Source organism: Phyllostomus discolor, chromosome X, assembly GCF_004126475.2.
Source record: "Phyllostomus discolor isolate MPI-MPIP mPhyDis1 chromosome X, mPhyDis1.pri.v3, whole genome shotgun sequence".
NCBI classification, from domain to species: Eukaryota; Metazoa; Chordata; class Mammalia; order Chiroptera; family Phyllostomidae; genus Phyllostomus; species Phyllostomus discolor.
In genome coordinates this window covers 17,826,556-17,847,511 of record NC_050198.1, presented here as the reverse complement: position 1 = coordinate 17,847,511, position 20,956 = coordinate 17,826,556, and the positions used below count along the sequence as shown (strand labels likewise).

The 20,956-nt window shown below is 40.0% G+C and overlaps 1 protein-coding gene across 1 annotated transcript in view; it reads left to right on the top strand.

Moving 5' to 3' along the window:
• Window positions 1-20,956, top strand: part of DMD (dystrophin) — a 1,951,120-nt gene that overhangs the window by 592,842 nt on the left and 1,337,322 nt on the right. Inside the window, exon 13 of the mRNA XM_036016633.1 lies at window positions 2,777-2,896. Coding sequence (XP_035872526.1) covers window positions 2,777-2,896 — 120 coding nt within the window. The remainder of the gene's footprint in view (window positions 1-2,776; window positions 2,897-20,956) is intronic.

Sequence of the window (20,956 nt, the reverse complement as noted above, 5' to 3'; positions counted from 1 at the left end):
CCTCATAGCAGAATGAGCTTTATTAACCAGTGTAAGCTCTGGAGTGTCAAAGGCGTGATAGGCAGTATAGATTCCGTGTACAAAATAGATGCATAGTCATTTTATTCTAAATTGCTTCACTTGAAGATGTGGCGTGAAAATCAAGAGAGAGGAAGTGAAAGTAAGTGATTTTACAGTGCTCCGAAATGTTTAGACTTGAAGAATAAAAGTCCTAGGATAAAAATGCTCACACGTTCAAGTTTGTGATGCAGCTGATCCTAATAACTTCCCTTATACCTGCCACAGGGTTTAAATAACTAAGCCAGGCTGCTAGATGCCAAGCATCATTGTTTCACGAGGAAGGGCTGCAGGTTTTCCAAAAAGTGACAGGCATTGTCCCAAAATATTATTGTATTATATAATAAAATGTTGGAAGAAGCCAAACAGACACGCCTAGAAGCTTTGCATACTCATTCTGGGATTTCCCAGTGATAATTAGGATTATTAGTTTATCATGAAGGCCTTGGGAAAACGGGAGCTCCCAGGCAGGATGTCCAGGTTCTAGAGCAGCCCTCTCTGCTTGCTTCTCCTCTGTTTGCCTTTTATTTATTCCTCTCTTTGCCCCTGCTTACCTTTACCCAAAACTCACATACTGTGATTGTTAAACAATTGGAGTGCTGTTATGCGGTTATCTGTGCTCGGTAGCACGGTTGTCATTACTGTTAAAAAAGCTAATCCCTCCTATTGGGTTGGGATCTCTATGCGATCCGAAAGGGCAAACTCATCTGCGCGTATTTCCTTGCCAACGTTTATCGATCTTTAGTTGCTTGGAATATGGAGTGAGGAGGATGGAGAACTTCTCCGTTCTGGTGGATTTTATACTTCAGTAATTAGAGACAAGCAACAGATGACTAAATGGATACATAAGAAATTATTGAGTAGTGAAGATGTTACGTTAAAAAAAAATGGATAGAAAAAGAGAGTAACTAAGGAGCGGATTTAGAGAGTATCTCCATGAAAAGCATCTCCGGGCAGGTGGCACCTAAACTGAGGGATAAAGCAAAGAAAAAAAAAAGAGAGAGAGAAACTCGCAGACACAGACAACAGTACGGTGATGACCAGAGGGAAAGAGGGAGGGGGGAGGTAGAAGAGGGTAAAGGGGAGATAAATGGGACGGAAGGAGACTTGACTTGCGGTGGCGAACAGAAAAAAATTTAAATAAACTGAATTCTGAATGAGAAGGGGAGATTATTTAAAGATATGGAGGAAGAACGATTCAGACAAGATAATAATAGCTTGACACCTTTGTGGAAGAGAGAGAGAAGACCGGTGTGGCTCACAAAACAGTGTCAGTGAGCAGGCATGACGGGCACTGTTGGACTGGAGACGTAGGCAGGCGCTAGATCCTGAAAGGATTTCAGCTAAAGAGTTTCGATTTTCCTTCTTGATTGTCCTGGAAATCCACTGGGTTTTAGGCAGAGGAGCGGCATTTGATTTACAGTTGAGCAGAGGGGAAGGAACTGGCAAAGGAGTTAAAAAGCAGCACTTAGGGATGCGGGAGGCTAATCGAAGCTCAGGAGAAGAGGATGGCAAGAATGAATAAGTGGTTAATTAGGTTAGTAATTGAAATGTCAAGTAAGATGCTATAAAAAATGGCTGTTCAACTTGGGACCCCGGAGGTTGATGGTAAGTTTCATAAGAGATGTTTCAATGGGATAGGGGGCAAAGAGAATAAATAGTAGGGCAAGGAAAGGGGAAAAAGTAACTTTAAAAAGCACACAGTATTTTCCGTGAAGAGGAACACATATTAAGGGAGCAACAGGGAGGGGTTGTTGGTTAAAGAGAGTCTGTTTTGTTTGGGATCATAATGGAGAACTTCAGTAGAGATGCAGTCACTGAAGATGCCAGAAGCAGCAGGTAATTTTAGGAGACAAGTCCTTGAAGAGTGAGGGGAGATGGGCTAAGGTGCAGAGCATCCTGCCACGCCTTTCTGAAGGGATGCGCTCTCTGTACTTTCAAGCTTGATGGTAGCAATTGGGCACATTTTGCTGAGCATCATAGCTGAAAATTCACTGAGAATGGTTCTGGGTTTAATAAAAAATGACGTTACCCTTTTGGTCCACATGTACCCCTTTTGGAGGCCAGCATGGTGACCTTACCATCTCAGGCACCTGAAGTAACCACAGAGGATGGCCTGAAATGAAAGCTTTCTGACTGAAAGAGTTCATGGAGGGCAGTCCCGTCCTATCCTAGACTCTCCCCTCACAAAAGTCAATCTTTACCTTAATTGAGCCTCTCTATTGTCTTTTGCATGTCTGTTAACATACCCTTGGGACGTCAGGTAACCTTTTTCCAGGCCCCTAGGGCACAGAGCACAGAGCACAGATCTGCTCATTGTCATTGTCATCATGTTAATTGCCCACGGTTACTATCCTGTACCCACCCACCTGTGTAAAAGAAGTATGTGTTTATTATTGTACCTTTTTATTCCAATCCCAGAAGTTTCCCTGCTCTGCTTTCTCCCGCCTCCCTAGTCTATCACCAGTGGATTTCATGTGACCCCCTTACGCCTTCTCTTTCGATTGTAATGTTATAAAACACGGTGCAAACCTACCATTTTCCAGAGCATTTTCTCAGTCTGTTGAGGTTTTGCTTCCCGGCAATGGTCAGTTTGGTTCAAATAAACTCATAAACATTCTAAAACACAAACAAAAAGTACATTACCCAACACAAGGCAGAAATAAATGATATTCATTTGGGAAGGAATTTGAACTTCCTTTTAAAATGTGTCTTTCAGGTGCTTCAAGAAGACCTAGAGCAGGAACAAGTCCGGGTCAACTCTCTCACTCACATGGTGGTGGTCGTCGATGAAGCTAGTGGAGACCGTGCCACGGCTGCTTTGGAAGAGCAACTTAAGGTCAGAGGATTTTCTTTCGTACATGGAATATGCCATTTAAAAGAATTAATTGCTATGCAGAGAACAATTAGTAAGTTCATAGTGTAATTTGCATATTACAAATATTTACAGTGCGATATTTTTACAAAACGAATTCAGATGAGGTCGCATTTGTATGTAATTCCCTTTCAATAACTATATGCTGTTTGCTCACACTTGCTTCCTGGCTTTTGGGGTAATATATAAATGCAAATTTGTTGTTTTATTATAGCTGAATACTATGTAGTAGAGAACTGATCAGGGGAATATTACCCGAGTATATGCCTGCTTTAAAGCTACAGACTGAGGTCAAACACACAAAGCATCACATTCAATCAAACAACCATAAATTGAACACCTTCAGTGTATTCTTTCCTGCAGGCCGTCTGTTGTAGTTTTGATGAGGACGTAGCAGGATGTCTACGTCTGGAAGTTTTGTTGGAGCAGAGACTTAGCCTTTCAAGTCCTCATTCGCTCGGAGTCATAGTAACTGTGTCCTAGGAAACACGACCAGGACATATAAACAAAAGGAGAATGTGGGTATTGTCAGAGTTTTATCTTTTCTTCCTAACTGGGAATGAGAAAGTTTTCCCATAAAAAAATTAAAACAGTTTGAACAAAGCATATATACATATGTGGAAGCATCAGCAATATGGGAAAATGCAATTTATTGCTCTGAACATGACATGTCCGTTCCCATATATACACAACTGCGGATTAAATTGGAGGTGTTCACTGTACCCACAAAATGCCAGCATTTCCTTTGTGATAGTTACAGGCCAGTAGTTGGACATGTGTAAGGATCCAATCAATGAAGATTGAAATAGTGTTATCAGCTCGCGCTTGTTCTGAACGTAATTTCTCTTCCCTAATTTATACCTCGGTTTCTAAAAGCCTCATCTGTATTTTGTTCTCTTATTAGTGTGAATTGGGTGTGTGTGTCTTTAAATCCCAGTGAAATGTCATTTCCTCAGGTTAATTTAGACTGCCGGTATCCAGTGACGGGCATCTCCCTTGCCATTACTTAAATGACAAAGAGAAAACTGTTGAACTCCTCCTACAGCTGAGCCTTGAATATGTACTAGTGACCCATGTTAATTGCTCATGTTTCAGTGAAATGGCAGGGATTGCAGATCTCAAAAAGGCTTATGACACCTGATATTATTATAATGTATCATTAAATGTACAATCAAGTATATCACATACACACACACACTAACACTCATGACCACCAGCTAAAGGGCCAGTGGCAGGCCCCCGCTATATCCATTTGAGGGAAGTCTATAGTTCTGATACAGTAATGTTGTCACTAATTATGGATGGTAAAAATCTAACAACCGGTATTTCTCAGAAATGTTCAGAAAAGATAAAAGAAGGCTGAGGACACAGGTTGAAAGGGTGACTGGTTAAAAAAGTTAAGGTAGAAGTTCTTCTAAGTCATAGAGTATTTCTGGTTTAAGTAATAATGGAAAAACATCCATTTTGCCATCACCGGGCCTAGTAGTAATAGCTTTGGAAGGTAATTATTCCCAGGAGAGTCCTGTGGGGCCAGGATGCCTGGAAAATCAGTCCACAGGCCTGACAGAAGGTGACTGACTGGGTTAGAGCTTAGGTAAGGGTAGGTTAAGGGTGGTGGTGCTATGGTCTTCTGTATTTTATCCTGCTTGCTTTCATGTTCCACCTTTTCTTTCTGTTTTTTCACCCAGAGACATCTACTGAAATAGCTACACGTATGTTGACTGTCCCTGGTTCCCATAAACTCATTCTCCCCTTGTCCACGATCGCCCCCTGCCCTTAATTAGTTATGTCGACCGCTGCCTCCCAACCTCCTCCTTCCCCCTCGACTCCCCTTCCCCTTTCGATACCCTGCTTTCTGTCTACAGAGCTGCGTACAGTCACCTTACTTGTAGAGAATCTACTCTAGTGTACGGAAGGGCAGAGTTAGAAGGAATTCAGTGCGGAGAAAGCCCCCGCCTCGGCTTTTCTTTCTTCTCATTCCATCAGTTTCCTCAGGCCCGCGAGGAATCCACACTTGAATCTGATGCCTTATTTAACTATTGGTGTGGATTGTCCTGGAATGCTGGGCTCTTATTTGCCTTTGCAATTTGGATGGTTCTTTCTTGGGTTCTTTGCAAATGAACCTAGTCTTGTCTTACCTGGTTTAATTCTTCAAAGGAAAGGGAAGAGGAAGAGCAGTGGGTAAAGGCAAGGAAGAGAAAAGAAATAATAAAGGATAAAAAAAATAGATAAACTGATATACCGAAGAAGGCACTTGAACAGCAACACAAATACCGTCTGCATGTGAAAACAATCCCATTGTATAAGTTAGAGATCTTGGACTATCATATTCCCAGGGGAATTCTGTTAGAAGTAATCAGAAGTGTTTTGGCAAGGAGAAGCATGCATATGAACTTCATACAAGGGGTAAAAAAAAAAAAAAACTGGTAGGGACCCAACAAGAATCTTTGAGGGGTTTTATTAGTACAAGGTCTGCTCACCCAGAGCTATTCCCCAAAGTCTGATTAAGTGTCGAATGCCCACCATGCAACTCATTTCTCCGCCACGGTGTCCTGTGTGACCATGATGCCTTGATCCATTCCGCTTCGGTTAGATGAAGGACCATGTAGAGCCTCAAAGTGAATACCCGGTGGCCTTCAGTTAGGAGATGCAGATAGAGGGGGGGAACTAGGAAAGGAAATCCTTGACTTAGTACATAAGACAGGGGTGAGCTCTGCACCATCTTGACATAGAATTCTAAAAATAACTGGTCATGGAATATCTTTGCACGTGTTGACTTAGTTCTGTGAGCCCTAAGTTAGATTTTCTCTAACTTTGAAAGACATGCAGAAGCCTTCATTTTAAAAAGTTGGAAGAAAAACAAAGTCAGGTCAGAACATGTGCTTAGGGATTCTGAAAGATTATGAAGGATAATATCCTGAAAAGTGCAGTCTACTGGAAATTAATTTGGTTCTCTCAGCTGTTCAGCTTGGTCAGAGACTTGTCCTTAACTTTAGAGGGTCTAGGATGTCGGTGGACAGAGAGTCTCTACATTGTAAGCAATGATGCCAATAAATAGTTTTATTGAGGACTAGCTTGGCTAAGTAACTGAGATTAGTAATCTGTACAGAGTCTTCAGTCCCGTAGGACATCGCCATATCTCTCTGTAAGCATTCTGCTTCCCATGTTTCATTTTCTCAACAAGCACTTGTTATATTCTTCCTGTGTCCCGGGGTTGTGCTGAGTGACAGGTAAAGCAGTGAGCAAAAAGAGCATTGCCACTTCCTTGCTGGGTCAGGAGTGAGTAATTTATGAGTTGACTGCTTTCCTTGGAACCTCGAAACAACGGTAGCCATTTCTCAGGCTCCCTCTTTGAAATCAAATGCTGATTCCTCGTCATCCATGCTGGGCTTGGTGACTGCTCTCTGGTGCTTGCAGTCTAGTGGAAGAAATAGGCACCGATCAGATATTTACAAAAATGAGCACATACTTAGGAATGGACACAGTGTAGTTCTCTGAAGGAAAGGAACAAGGTTTTGTGATGGCAAATTACTCTGATTTCAATTGAAATCTGGACATCTGAAATGATTCCCTAGGAAAGTGATGTTTAAGTGAGAATCTACAGTCCGTGTTGGAGGGAGCTGTGTAAAGCGTATGTAAAGGCGATTGGTGGAGGTGGGCACAATTTTCCAGGAAGGAGAATTAGTATGTCAAGTGAGCATGCTATCTTTGAGGGACTGGAAAAGGGCCAATTTAGCTGCAACATCGAGTTCAGAACAGTGGTGCTACATGAGGCTTGGCAGATTAACAGGGGCTCACCTTAGAATTAGAATTAGTGTGTGATACTAAACTCCACTATAATTTATTGGGTCAAAAGTCATGCCTTGAGCAGCAGCTCTCCGCCAGGATGACAGCTGGGACTACAACGATGATAAGGGGTGGGGGCCAAAGTCACGGATCCTGCCCTCCTGGACCTGCACTAACCAAATGCAAAATGACAGCCATGAGGTCAGTGTGACAAAAATGAAATTTGCTAGAGGACCTATACTGCTGTAGAAGTTCAGGAAAGTAGAGGCTAATTAGGTGACACTAAAGGGTAGGAAAGTGTTCTGGACAAAAGAATATTTCATTTATTCATTTGAGAAATATATATCGAGTGCCTAGTAGGCGCCAGCCAAAAGTCTATAAGCTTTGAGGTCAAGTGTGAACAAAACAGAAATCATTCCTCTTTGAAGCTTTGCATTCTAAGCAGGCATCATCATAATTAAGCAAGTTTTATGCTATGAAAAATGTGGTAAGAGCTATAGGGAAAAATAGTCCAGGGCAGGGAGTAGTTTTACAGGAGGTGGTCAGGGGAAGCGTTATCGAGAAGGTGGCATTTGAGCAAAAACTAAAAGTATGGGAGGCGTTTTGGAGGTGCATGGGGCCTATGGGGCCTTTTCCATTTGACAAATGGAAAAACAGACAACAAATGGAGTTTAGGGAATGCCTTTTGTTCGAAGGAGATAGCTGTTTCTAGTCAAAAAGAATCAGAAACATGCTTAGGCCCATAGAGTACAGGAGATGCGCTGATAAAAACCCCTTTCCAGAGAAAAGGCAGCACTATTAAAGTCCCAGTTTTAGGTGGGTCCTTCTATACAAGTTAATACTTGAGCGTTCAACTAGATGTATTACAGGTGTTCAAGTGCACAGACCCAGGAGTGTCTCGGGCACATCAAAGGTATTTGGGTCATTTGTTCGATGACCTGAAAGTCATAGAACAGTCTACCATTTCGGAGAATTGAAGGTATATTTTAAAAAAATGGATACAGGCAAGCATTATCTTTTGAGGAAGATCTACCCGGAAAATAAATTTTAGAGCATATTATTAAACATAAGACTGCACGCATATTGACTTCCCTGCTCCTCTGATGAAGTCAATAAACTTGGAATTATTTGAAGGATAATTTTTTAAGATGAGAAAGGCCTCTAAGAGCTCAGACATGCTGACTAGAATCAAGTCATGCAAACCAATTTCACGTCAGATGACATTAAACTATTTGTACAGATATTATGTGGTATTATTAAGACAAATTCTTTGGTGGATTTATTAAGTTGCTCGGTCCAATGGAATAGAATGAATATGAAATACAGTATCCAATTTCCATAAACAATGTTGTAAAGCGTCCCGTGATATTGTGGATGAGGAGGATCTTTCTATCCCTGTGTGGGCTGGTGGGGAACGTCTGTGTTGTAATATATTTCTCCCTGGTATCTGATTGGTGTGCCAGAGAATTGGGCTGAAAAGAATTCAAGTCCTTCATTTAAACTGCAGTGTCAGACAATTTGGGGGAAAGAAGCCATTCAGGATTTAGCTGGGAGACTGTGTAAATTGTGCCCGACCGGGAATGGTTAATGGGTGATTTCCTCTGCCACGTGACGTTAGAAGATTGATAGTAGTGTCGCAGGTTCGATTCCTAGTCAGGGCACATGCCTGGGTTGCAGGCCATGACCCCCAGCAAGCACACATTGATGTTTCTCTCTCTCTCCCTCCCTTCCCTCTCTAAAAATAAATAAAATAAAATCTTTAAAAACAAAAAGATTGATAGCAATGTCCTGTGAAGTTAGAATGTCACGTGCACATGCCATACACTCATCTTTCATGGTTTAAATCGGAAAAAGTATGCTTATTGTTTGAAATGTTGCTGTTTATAAAAAGCAGTATCTTTAAATAAATTAAGATTTTGATAAGAAAGGTTCAATTTCCCATCCATTTATATGAATATAATTAGGTGTGTGTAACTGTATTTAGATGTGTGTGTATATATATATTTTTTTTCATTTATATACATTTTTCTCCATTTATCTTTTGTCTCTATGGGCATGTGTGTTTATATGTATATGTATGTATATGTGTGCATGTGGGTGTATATATATATAGAGAGAGAGGGAGAGAGAGAGGGGGGGAGAGAGAGAGGGAGAGAGAGAGAGAGAGAGAGGCAGGCAGATATCAGATACTTCCTGGGCACAAGGTTGATATTAAATCAAAGCAAGATGATATAGATTCTTAGTAAATTCTTACAACTCTAGACATGATATAGCATCTAGATTACAAGGATTGCTATTTCTGTTCAGTGCTGGTTTGAATACACTTTATATTTTATTAATTGTGCTTGATTATTCCAGGATGCTGGCTTCCTGTAAAGAATGTTTGTATTGGGTTGACCAAAAAGTCTGTGTGGTTTTTTCCATAAAATAAAAGGCACATTTTTCATTTTTACCAATAACTTAATGGATTTGGATATTTTGAGTATGTCACTATCTCCCACGTGGTATGACACTGATTATTTTCATTAATGTCTCCATTTGATTGCCGTGAACTTCAACTGGTCTACCTGACTGTGGAACATAGCATCGTCCAGCGAGAAATCTCTAGCAAGAAACTTCACAAACCACTTTTGACACACTTGATCAGTCACAGCATCTTCTCCATACACTGCACAAATCTTTCGCTGTGATTCAGTTGTGTTTTTACCTTTTTTGAAATAGTAAAGCATAATATGCTGAAAATGTTGCATATTTTCTTCCACCTTCAATATTAAGATGGCTACACAGAAGTTCACCAATTTGCCAAGTTTTTTTTTGTTTAATGCACACTGATAGGACAGCTGTCACAATGCAGTCTATCAAAATGGTTTCGAATGAAGTAAAAGACAGCTAAGCACTACTAGAGCCATGTTATGGAACAAACCAAATAAACTTTTTGACTGACCCAATAGAACGAGGATTATTTAATGTTAAGAAAAAAAAATGAAGCTGAGATAAGGGACATGTGAGCAGTATTGTCTGTTGAAGAAGGGAGGCGTTTTCTCTGTCACTTTAGAAACTCGTGCTCTGAAAAATAGGCAGCATATGATAGGCCCGGATGTCTTCCGCTCAGATCTCTTTCCTAAGCCCAGTTTCCTCTATCCCATATACTTCTGGATATTTCCACCCTGAAGCCTAAAAAGCACCTCAGGCTCAGCAAGGTGAAACTGAAGTTACTGTGCCCTACTTCCCTGTACCTTTGTTTCCTTTACTGATTCTCCATTTCTCTTACTGTGTCACCGATCACCGTGCTGCCATACCAGAGACCTGGCCCCATTCTAGACCCATCCTTTTCTTCCCCTGCATGCCCTCTGCATGGACTCAGTGACAGCGTTCCTTCAGTGTCCCCTATTTATTATTTCATCTCTGTTCCTGTCACCGTTTCTCAAGGTAAAGCTCGTATTATCCACCCCTGGAAGTCCTTGCCTGCATTCTTCCCTCGCTTCAATCCAATTTCCACATTTAAAGGCAGCGTGGGCTCTCAAAAGCCTGTTTAATACAGTTTCTCCTCTGCTGAAAATCTCGGTCATTTGCCATCCTCTACTGAGTCTGATCACTTAGGCCTCCCATGCTTTTTTTTATTACCTGGCCCCTACCCATCTCTTAATATGTATCTCCAATTAGCCCTCTCATATCCCTCAACCTCCATTCCGTTTCTACGGCCCGCTTCTGATACTCAGTATGTCATTGCACCTGCTATTTCCATTACTCAGAATACTCAGATTCCTCGTGTCTGCTTTCAAAGATCCTACTTCATGTAAAAACACTCAGTTCAAATTGTCCTCTGTGTAGCTGGTAGTTCTCCGGAGTGATGACCGCTCTCTTCTTTGCGCCGTCTCTGTACCATACTTACGCCTCTGTTGTTTGGAGGGAAAATAGTCCGCTAAAAGGCAGTTGTTCAGAAGATTCCGATGTCCTCTTTTCTGTAATGGCTTGAAAATGGGATATGCAATTAAAAGTGTTTATAGTACATACCTTTGGGATCACTTGGGGAGAAAAAAAGTCTATGGGCTATTAAAGCTTCTAGAATTAAAAATAGAGAATATTTATTAAGAAGAACATGGATGAAAATATTTTTGATGGTTTTCTGTAGTTTCTAATTTTGTGCGTGGTAATAAAAGCATGTTCAAAAATAACTGACAGTGTGATGGAAATACTGTCACTAAGCCAAGTGTCAACAATTGTTGCCTATGGAACAGTGATTATAATTATTAGTGCTTTTGCATGCTTATTATTTTCCCAAAGAAAAATGCATATGTGTATGTAATGCTGTCTCTACTTCACAAATTAAAAAGGCAATGCATCATGAAGTCAAACCCCAGTTCACATAGCCTACAAGGGGCGGAGCTGGGACTGGTACCCAGATCTGTGTGTACCTCAGTCGGGGCACTCTCCTTATCTTGCAATTTCATAGGAGAAAATTACTATATGTCCTTGAGAAAATTATTACAAGGATAAAATACAAGTACGTTGGAATGATAATATATTTTATGAATATAAATGCTAATTCTAGTATGGCCTAAAGAGAATTCTGGACTTTCTGGTCTCTGAATAATCTAAACTTTACACTCTGGCCACAATTTTTTGAAGATTTTTTTTTTGGAGTATCCAGAAAAGGACACAGATCATAATTATCGCTGGAAGATTTCACAGAGGTAACATGTCCATAATTGCACACTGAGATACACAGATGTTACCAGTAATGTTACCAGTCAGCCTGTCATCAGCAATCAAGAAGTCCTCAACAAGCCATATCGTAGTCATAAACTTTTCCCATCTCCTCAAAGGTTACTGCTATCCCACAGGTGGCAAACACAAGGCCTATGGGCAGAATCTGGCCCTCCACTTTGTTTTATCCGGCCCGGCACCTTGTTTCTACCCAGCAGCAGTGCCAAGCTCTCGCTTCACTGTTAAGGAGTAGTTACATGTACACAGTCCTAAAGTTACATTTGGCCCTTTGAAGGCATCCGTGAGGCTATTGTGGCCCCCGGTGAACATGAGTTTGATGCCCCTGCTCTATCCTGATTTACAGTAACTAATATTTTATTTTTAACATAATGTAAGTGGAATTATGTAATATACATGTGTGTACACATACATGTGTGTAGTTTTGTAAATGACTTTTTTCACTCAATATTGTGTTTCTGAGATTCATTTAAGATGCATATAGCATTATTTCACTAATTTTCTTGGTAGTATTCCTTTTTTGTATATATACAATTTAATTATACATTCTACTGGTCAGAAAATTTGGGTGGTTTTCAGGTTGGGACCACTATGAATAATGCTGCTATGAAAATAATTGTATATTATATATCTTGTGGTGAATATATGTGTGCTTTTGTATTGAGTACACACCTAGGATTAGAATTGCAAGATTGTCAGATATATATAGATATATCTATATCTATATCTATATATATCTATATATATCTTTATAGGTATTAACGAAGTGTTTTCCAAAGTTGATGTATACATTTATACTCTTATCAGTGTACTCTTATCAGGAGTTTTCCCCTAGCTGGTGTGGCTTACTGGATTGAACTTGGGCCCGTGAACCAAAGGGTCGCTGGTTCAATTCCCAGTCAGGGAACATGCCTGGGTTGTTGGCCAGGTCTCCAGTAGGGGGCGTGTGAGAAGCAAACACACATTGATGTCTCTCACCCTCTCATTCTCCTTCCCTTCCCCTCTCTCTAAAAATAAATAGAATCTTTAAAAAATATTTTTAAAAAGTTGGAAGTTTTAAATTCAGTATACTCCACTTTAGTGTTTTGTTATAGTGAGTGTATTTTGGTCCTGAGTTTAAAAATAAAATTTCCTACTCTAAGGCCGAGAAGATAATTCCTTTTAATTTTCATATTAGGACTTTTTCCCCCATTTAGATCCCGTTGGAATGACATGGTTTGTTGTAAAGACCATTCTTTTCTCAATGTTCAGCAGTGTCACCTGTACCCAAATGCCTGTATGTGCATGAGTCACATTGTGGACTCTAATAAGTTTTCTTTGTAAATACGCCTGCACTTTATGTCAATGCCATGCTGTTTTAATACTACAGCTTTATGACAGATTTGGGTATTTGGTAGTGTTGCAAAAGAAAAATGGAAGCAGATGGCAAAACACGTGAGGAAGAATTTATTCAAGCACGTTGCAGTAGGGAAGAGCCTGAACTGAGTTCTCCTGAACAAAAGGCAGGCGAGTGTGCAAGGCCTGGGCTGAGCTGGGACGAAAGCACCGAAGGATAGAATGGCGATGGGTAGTTAATGTGATTGTGCCGTCTGTGTTTGTTAACTGCCCCTTAGCGATTAAGGCTCCCACTCTGCTTTGGAGTCTGGGAGACAGGGGCACTGGCTTCCCTGATAATTGCATTTCAAAGGGATGGCTCCCAAGTCCTTGAGAAAGGCATTCTCGAGTTGTAGAATTTTCACATGTCAAAAGAAGCAAAGGAACCTAAACAACAAAACAAAGAAACAAGCAAAATATAACCAAAGACACTGAAATAGAGGACAGGCTGACAGTGACCAGAGGGGAGAGAAGAGGGAATTTCAGGGGAGAAGGGGAAGGGTTTACAGGAACAAGTATAAAGGACACATGGACAAAAGCTAGGGGGAGGGTGGTAATGGGAGGGAAGTAGGGAGGGTTAGGTGGGTGGGCTAGAATGGGAGTAAAAGGGAGAAAACTGTACTTGAACAATGATTAAAATAAAATTTAAAATAAAAGAAGCACAGGAAAAAATGTTTAAATGGCAAGTTTTCTAAAGTAGATACTCTTAAGAAAAGGGAGGTTTGGTGTGTAGTCTAAATTTAGTGAAGCTGAGGGGAACCCTAAATCCGTCTTGGCCAGGGCAAGCCCTTCTTGTCTGTTTTTTCCTTTTTAAATATTTTCCTGGTTATTTTGTTCATTTGCATTTTTATATGAATTTCAGAATCAGATTTTCACCCCTCCCAAATGCTATGGTCTTAAGTAGATTTCACTGAATGTATAGATTCATTTGTGGTGAATTAATATTTTTATTATAGAAAATGTTTCAGTTCATTATGGAATAGCCTTCCACTTGTTTAGGTCTTTATTTTCTCTTAATAATGTTTCGTGGTTTTCAAAATAGTGAGTAGATCTTAGACTTTTTATGAGATTTAATGCTAGTTTTTTTTTAAATTATTTATTTATTTTTAGAAAGAGGGGAAGGTAGAGAGAAAGAGAGGGAGAGAAACATCAATGTGTGGTTGCCTCTCATGCTCCCCCTACTGGGGACCTGGCCTGCAACCGAGGCATGTACCCTGACTAGGAGTCGAACCAGTGACCCTTTGGTTCACAGGCCAGCACTCAATCCACTGAGCCACACCAGCCAGGGCTAATGCTAGGATTTTTAAAAAATTACATTTATTGGGGTGACATTGGTCAATAAGATTACATAGGTTTCAAACATACGTATCGGTGATACGTGATCTGTATATTGCATTGTGCGCCCACCACGCACAGTCAGAGCATCTCCTGTCACCATGTATTTGGCCCCCTTTACCCTTTACTGTCCTCCCACCCCCTTCCCTCTCGTAACCACCCTGCTGTCTGTGTCTATGAGTTTCAGTTTTATATCCCACATGTGAGTGAAATCATACAGTCCTTAGCTTTTTCCAGCTGACTTGCTTTCCTTGGCATGATATTCTTTCTCAAGGTCCATCTGTGTTTGTCACAAATGGCAGCATCTCATCTTGTCTTATGGCTGAGTAGTATCCCATTGTATATATGGACCACGTCTTCTTTCTCCAGTCATCCAAGGACACATAGTTGCGTCCATGTCTTAGCCAACGTGAATACTGCCTCAATGAACATAGAAGTGTGTATATCTGTGTGAATAAATGTTTTCAAACTTTTCAGGCAGATACCCAGAAGATGGATTGCTGGGTCATACAGTAACTCCATTCTCATTTTTTTGAGGAACTGCCATGCTCTTTTCCATAGTGGCTGCACCCGTCTACATTCCCACCAGCGGTGAATGAGGGTCACTTTTTCTCCACAGCCTCTCCATCAGCCGTTATTACCTGTCTTGTTGACAAGAGCCATTCTAACAGGTGTAAGGTAGAATCGCATTGTAGTTTTGGGTAGCATTTTCCTACCAGCTAGTGAAGTCATAGTGTGTTGTTTAGTTTTCCCGCCCAGCAATGGCAACCAGTGGACCTCCATAGCGTCTGCCCAGGGCCTCCACCTGACCCTGGGATGAGCCAAACAATGTGCCCTTTGCCCAGGGAAAAGGTGTTTCTGTTGTCCCAGTCCTCAGGTTGGCACATAATGTGCTCTGCAACCACACATGAAGGGTGACTGGAGGTGAGCTCTGGCAGGTTTAGGGGAGGCAGCCGGGCTCCGTGGCTGTGTTTCTCCATCTGGAACGCTGATTGCCAGACAACCTTGGCCTTACCTTTGTGCTTCATACCTCCCTGGCCACTGGGCTCAGCCGCAGCTCCTAATGCTTACTCCTACAGGAACGCTCGTTATATGTCTTTGCTCCTTCTACTAAAGGGAGTGCCAGCCACACCTGATTCCTCCTCTCTCTGGGCTGAGCCATGCAGTGAGCTCTGGGCTGCATGGCTGTGTCCATCCTTGGCTCCTTTGAACTCCCTTCTCGCTTCCCTGGTTTGCACCCACTTGCCCACCTTTCGATGTTTCGATGCGTGGATCTCTCAGACGTGTTTGTGCATTGAGCAGGGAATTCTTTGTTGTATTCTAGCTGTTCAAACTGTTGAAACTTCAAGGGGAGAGACCAAGGGGATCTCTCATGCCACCATTCCTCTGACGTCCCCTATAAGCATCTTCCGTTCTTAGGTATTAGACGTTTTTGCTGTTGTTGAAAATGGTATTTTATAAAATTTCACTTCCTATTTGCCCATTGCTGCTATGAAGAAATACAACTTGATTGTTGTTCTTTGGCCTTGTATCTAGAGACCATGCTAAATTTACTTGTGAATTTGAATAGTTTATCTGTAGCATCAGTCAGGTGTACAAATATAGGTTACTTATAAGCCATTACAGTTTTCATTCTCCCTTTCCAATTATTATTCATTTTATTAATTTTCTTGCCTTATTATTCTGTATACTCAAGGAAATGAGATTATTGTTGATATCTCACAATTCAGGTCTCAGAGGTGAGGCTTTTCATAAATCACCATAAAGTGTGATGTTTCCTGCAGGTTTGTTGTAGATGCCTTTTATTCATAGTGTTCTAAGAGGTTTTGCTCTTACTGAGGCTGAATTATATTAAACCTATTTGTCAGTAGCACTTGAAATGATCCTATTAGTTTTCTCCTTTATGCTGTTAATATGTAAAATCACATTGCTTCATTTCCTAATATTAAAATAGCCTTGCATTCCTGAGATAAACCAAATGTGGATGACATGTATAATTCTTTTTATTTGTTGCTAGATTTCTTTGCTAACATTTGCTAACATTTGATATAGAATTCTTCCATTGTGTCCATGGAAGAGACTGGCCTACTGTTTTTCTTTCTTGTAATATGCCTGCTAGGTTTAAGCATCTGATTATGCAGGCTTGGGAACTTGCCATTTGTGCCTGGAATTCTCTCTATGGGGAATGTTTTTCAATAAAAGATCTAATGTGTTTACTAGACATAAGACTTACTATTTTTGATTTTCATTTCTTAATTTTATCTCCAATTTCCATTTTTGCTCACTTTGACTAGTGTGCGTCTTTCTAGGAGTTTGTCTATTACATCTAAAATGACAGATAGTCATGTAAAGTTCTATTGCATCCACGTAGTTTTTAATATTTCTATCAGTGTTTGAAATTAAAAAAATATTCTATGAAAAACTATGAAGTTCTAGTCTCCTTGGAAAAAGCATGTGATCGAATGATCCTTGGCCTGTTCTCTTGCATATTAACCTCAGTAGAAGTTGAATAGTCCTGCCCTCTTTAGTGTGAGTTCTCCATTTAGCTTCAGTCCCCATCACTCCCCATCCTCTTGCTCCTAGATTCTTTTGTGCATGTTCTTCTGTATATACATTAGACTTGGTGATTTATCATAGCTGCAATATTCCAAGGCCAACAGTTAGAATGAAGCATAGAGGAATATATGTCTTTCGCTCATTTGATTACAAATAGATACATATTGGAGCATGCTGCTGGTTTAAACATGTAAAAGTCAAAGATTTTCAACTCCTATACAAAATGTGAGTCTTAAGAGACTATAGGCGACCTATGAATACCTAGTAATTTCAGTGTCATGCCAAAATGTTTTAGTGTATTCTGTATTAAAATTCTGTCATGCTCTAGATTTATTACATCTGGAAACAAAACTGATTTTCCATCCCTTAATCTCGAAATCCTTACCAATCACAAGCTTCTCTATAATTTATCACAGTGTTCAGAGCATTTTCACACTTGTTGACCTCTGTCTGACCCAGCAGTGACCTAGCTTGGAGAGTACAAGACCAGGCACTGTTATCTCCATTTACTAATAGGAAAACTAAGTAATAGCAAGATTTGAGAGTTTCCTGATACATATTAGCAAGTTAGGCAATAGTAGATCTGGGACACAGATTCAGGCCATCTGCACTTTAAGCCTAGTGATGTGTAGCGGGTGAGCCGATCCGATCCGTAGGTTCTGCTCTGTGGCAATGCCCGTTCTAAGTATTAAAGGTCTAGACTTTGATGTACAGAGGACAGGATTTTTCCATGTGCCTCTCACTTCCTAGAGGTCTTCAAATTCACCATAAATATCTCTGCTGTTACCAGAAACACTGGTAGGCAGTTATTTAATGAAGAAGAAGGAAGAAAAGGGTTCTAAGGCAATACTTGGGAGGAAAGCGCCATGTTGATTACTACAGTGGTGGTATTCAGCTTTGAGACGTTTATAGACCATGGGAAATTTATGTATTACTCAACAAGACATACGAAGGACACAGTGAGAAGTCCCCCTCAAGAAGTCCAGAGGTGGAAGGCATAAAACAGTAAGGGGCAGTAAAACCTCAAGCTAGCACAGGGTGCCTGGGAATGCGATGAATGCTGGGAAGAATGCCGTCATTCTGGAATGCTCCTTAGGATGCTTGCTCTGTATTTTCTCGTATCCCAACTGAATAGACTGGTGGGAGCTGGAGAGTGCGAAGTTTATTAAGCTGCCACAGAACATTAAATAATAGCCACAAATAGTAACACCAATAACACAGCTTTTCTAGATTTATTGATTAGCACTTTAGGAACTCATAAAAATAAATAATATATGGAACTGACTGGAACAGTATGGAAGAATATGCTTCTTCAAGCTAAAAAGCTCAGTATATTTTTAGCATAATCACCAAGGCAGAATTTCATTAGCGAATCAGGCGGGCATGTTTGTTTACCCTCTAAAAGAGAAATCCTTGGAAAGAGCACATGTTCTTGATCTGGAAGTGTGTTTCCTGATTTGTGTTTAACATTTTAAACAAATAGACAGTTCTAATGTCAAAAAATGCCTTTAGATTAAATGATCACATTAGGCTTCAAAGCCTTGTCAAGTGGGTTAGATAAAACTATTTTGTTAAATCTAGTCAAACTTTTGGTATATTTAATTTGAAATGGCTCAAAAACGGATTCAGCATCTGTACCTCTCACTGTAGGTTTTGCAGCAGAAATTACAAGGCGTATATGTATTACTTTGTATAGAATTACAGCTTGAAGGAAAACATTGGTAACTTATATTTTTTACAAACATATTTGGCATATAAACCTCATCATGGCTGCTTTCTTGATGCTACCTGTTTGGATGGATCTGCCTAGAAGATATTCATATATGATTCAAATACTACAACTGTAATTAACATCACAATAAAAATCCATCTATTTCTAGGTGGCTTGGAGACCCACCTAATGTTTCAAAAATTTGTTTAATTTACTATGTTTTCCAAAAGGGAGTCCTGTCCATGAATAAGGAGTAGGTAATGGGCATTTTACTACAGTATTAAAGTGACCATGTACTCATATGCAACTCAGTCACAGTGAGTCATATATATATATATATATATATATATATATATATGACTTGTGCAGTCTACTAAGAGAATGGCATCATGAAAGAGTATAGGGCTTGTAGCCAGATGGCTCTGACGGTAAGTCCCAAGTACTCAGTTCAGCGACCTCTGTGGTTGTAGCCAAGCCGCTCAACTCATCTGGCTGTCAATTTCCTCATCTGTAAACTGCACCTTCCATAGCAACAGTCATGAATTCCTTGAGGTCATTCAAGACTTACTACAGCATTATTTAATTTTAATTCTGTTTCACATTTTTAAAAAATTGTTCAAGTACAGTTTTCTGCCTTTTCCCCCAACCCCAGACCAACCCCCCAGCCATCCCCACCTCCCTCCCTCCTCCATACAACCCCCCAGCCCCGTTATTGTCCATGTGTCTTCCATAATGGCTTCTGCAAACCCTTCACCCTTTTCCCCTAAAATTCCCTCCCCTCTTCCCTCTGGTCACTGTCACCTTACTCTCAATTTCAGTGTCTTTGGTTATATTCTGCTTGTTTGTTTTGTTGATTATGTTCCTACTACAGCACTATTTAAACCTCAACAGAACAGCCTTTTCAGAGAAACTTCCAATGAATGTTTGTTTGCTAATACATTTAAAACAGGTTTTCCACCCCGGACCAAGTAGTAGACGATGAAGGTATAAGGCATGCCATTTTGTTGTATTCTGCTTCAGTTAACAGTTTGTGAAAACACACAGAATTGCAAAGAGAACCATGGACTTGGCTAACCATTTAGTCACTAGTACTGTGCCCCATTTCTAGCTTCATAATGGGTGTTCTCTTCTTCCAATGAGTTATTTGATGTTTTTTTTCTATTTCCCCATTAGTAAGATTAAGTCGCTTATCCTTTTGAACTGTACAGTTGTTTATAAAGAAAGAAAAATCAAGAAATAAGTGACTTTTTTCAGAAGCCTCATTACACATAAAATTCATTTAGCTGGGAAGCATATTCCAGGGTCTTAAACCGCAATATGCAATCAAATGAGATGGGTTGCTTGTTACCTCCCTCGCTTATAAATCCCACTTGCTGCCGCATTGTGTGGGCCGTGGCACATAATTGCTTCTTCCTTAGTGGGTGTACTCCTGGGAACACTTTCTCTCTTAATGCCATTCTTGTTGGGCACAGTTTAGCTATCACGGTCTATCCCTGGCTTCAATAAATTCAAGGGTCAAGGTACTTAAGTTTTACCTCCCAGGCTTGTCAGATTTTCCTCATTGCCTTTATCCAAATGTTCTTTGGATAGCCATTTTTTTACATTGGCTTTGAAAAACAAACTGAACCAAACAAAGGAACCCGGATGAGAAATGTCCTTGGCATGTATAACAATAAGAGATGTGAATTAAATGGGAGAGAAAAATCCTCCCCATTGCAAATCTGAGCATACGTGATAATGGAGTTGTGATTTAGCCTGTGAAAATGGGTTAAGAGTAAGTGCGCTGACCTTTAGCTCCTTTTACTACTGAAACAAAATTAGGACATAAATAAAAATTAATTTCTTCACATCCCTAAATGGGATACTATAATTCATTTTTATTTGTGTGTGTTGTTTACCTAGCTTTAAAACTGTGCCTTATTTTTTAAACGCTTAAGGGGTTCTTAAATGGAAACTCCGAAAAACACTAATGTTTTTCTCTAGGGAAGAGGTTTCTAATCCTAATATAGTGATTCTTTCACAAAGTTATTTAGCTTCCTCTCAATCCCACTCAATTCAATTCCTTATATTTATGTAACAATTTGGTTACATCCCTTTAGGCAAAGATAAGAACCAGCATCTTTGAGTGATGAAAGAGCAGACTGATGACGTTCCAATTTCTTAGCTCCATCTGCCGTGATTCAAATTGGGGCCCATATTTCTAAGCAATAAATGAATAATTCTATTAAGTGCAAGCACTATGTACACCTATTTATATTTGTGCATACGGCGTTACAAAAAATCTACCTGTGGGGCAGACATGTACAGCTTACAAGCAAGCAATTTCTGATTCACTTATCTCATTTTACTGAGATTAGTAAAAAGCACCATGACCACATAATAACAGAAGTGATTTAGATTCAGTTCATTGAGAGTTTTCTGAGTAAGATGGGTTTAAGCAGTGTAATGTGTTCCTAAAAGATATGTGTGTTCTCTTGTGTTGGAAATCTTTAAAGAAGAATATAATTGAAACTTCAACATCTATTTGTAAAGATTTA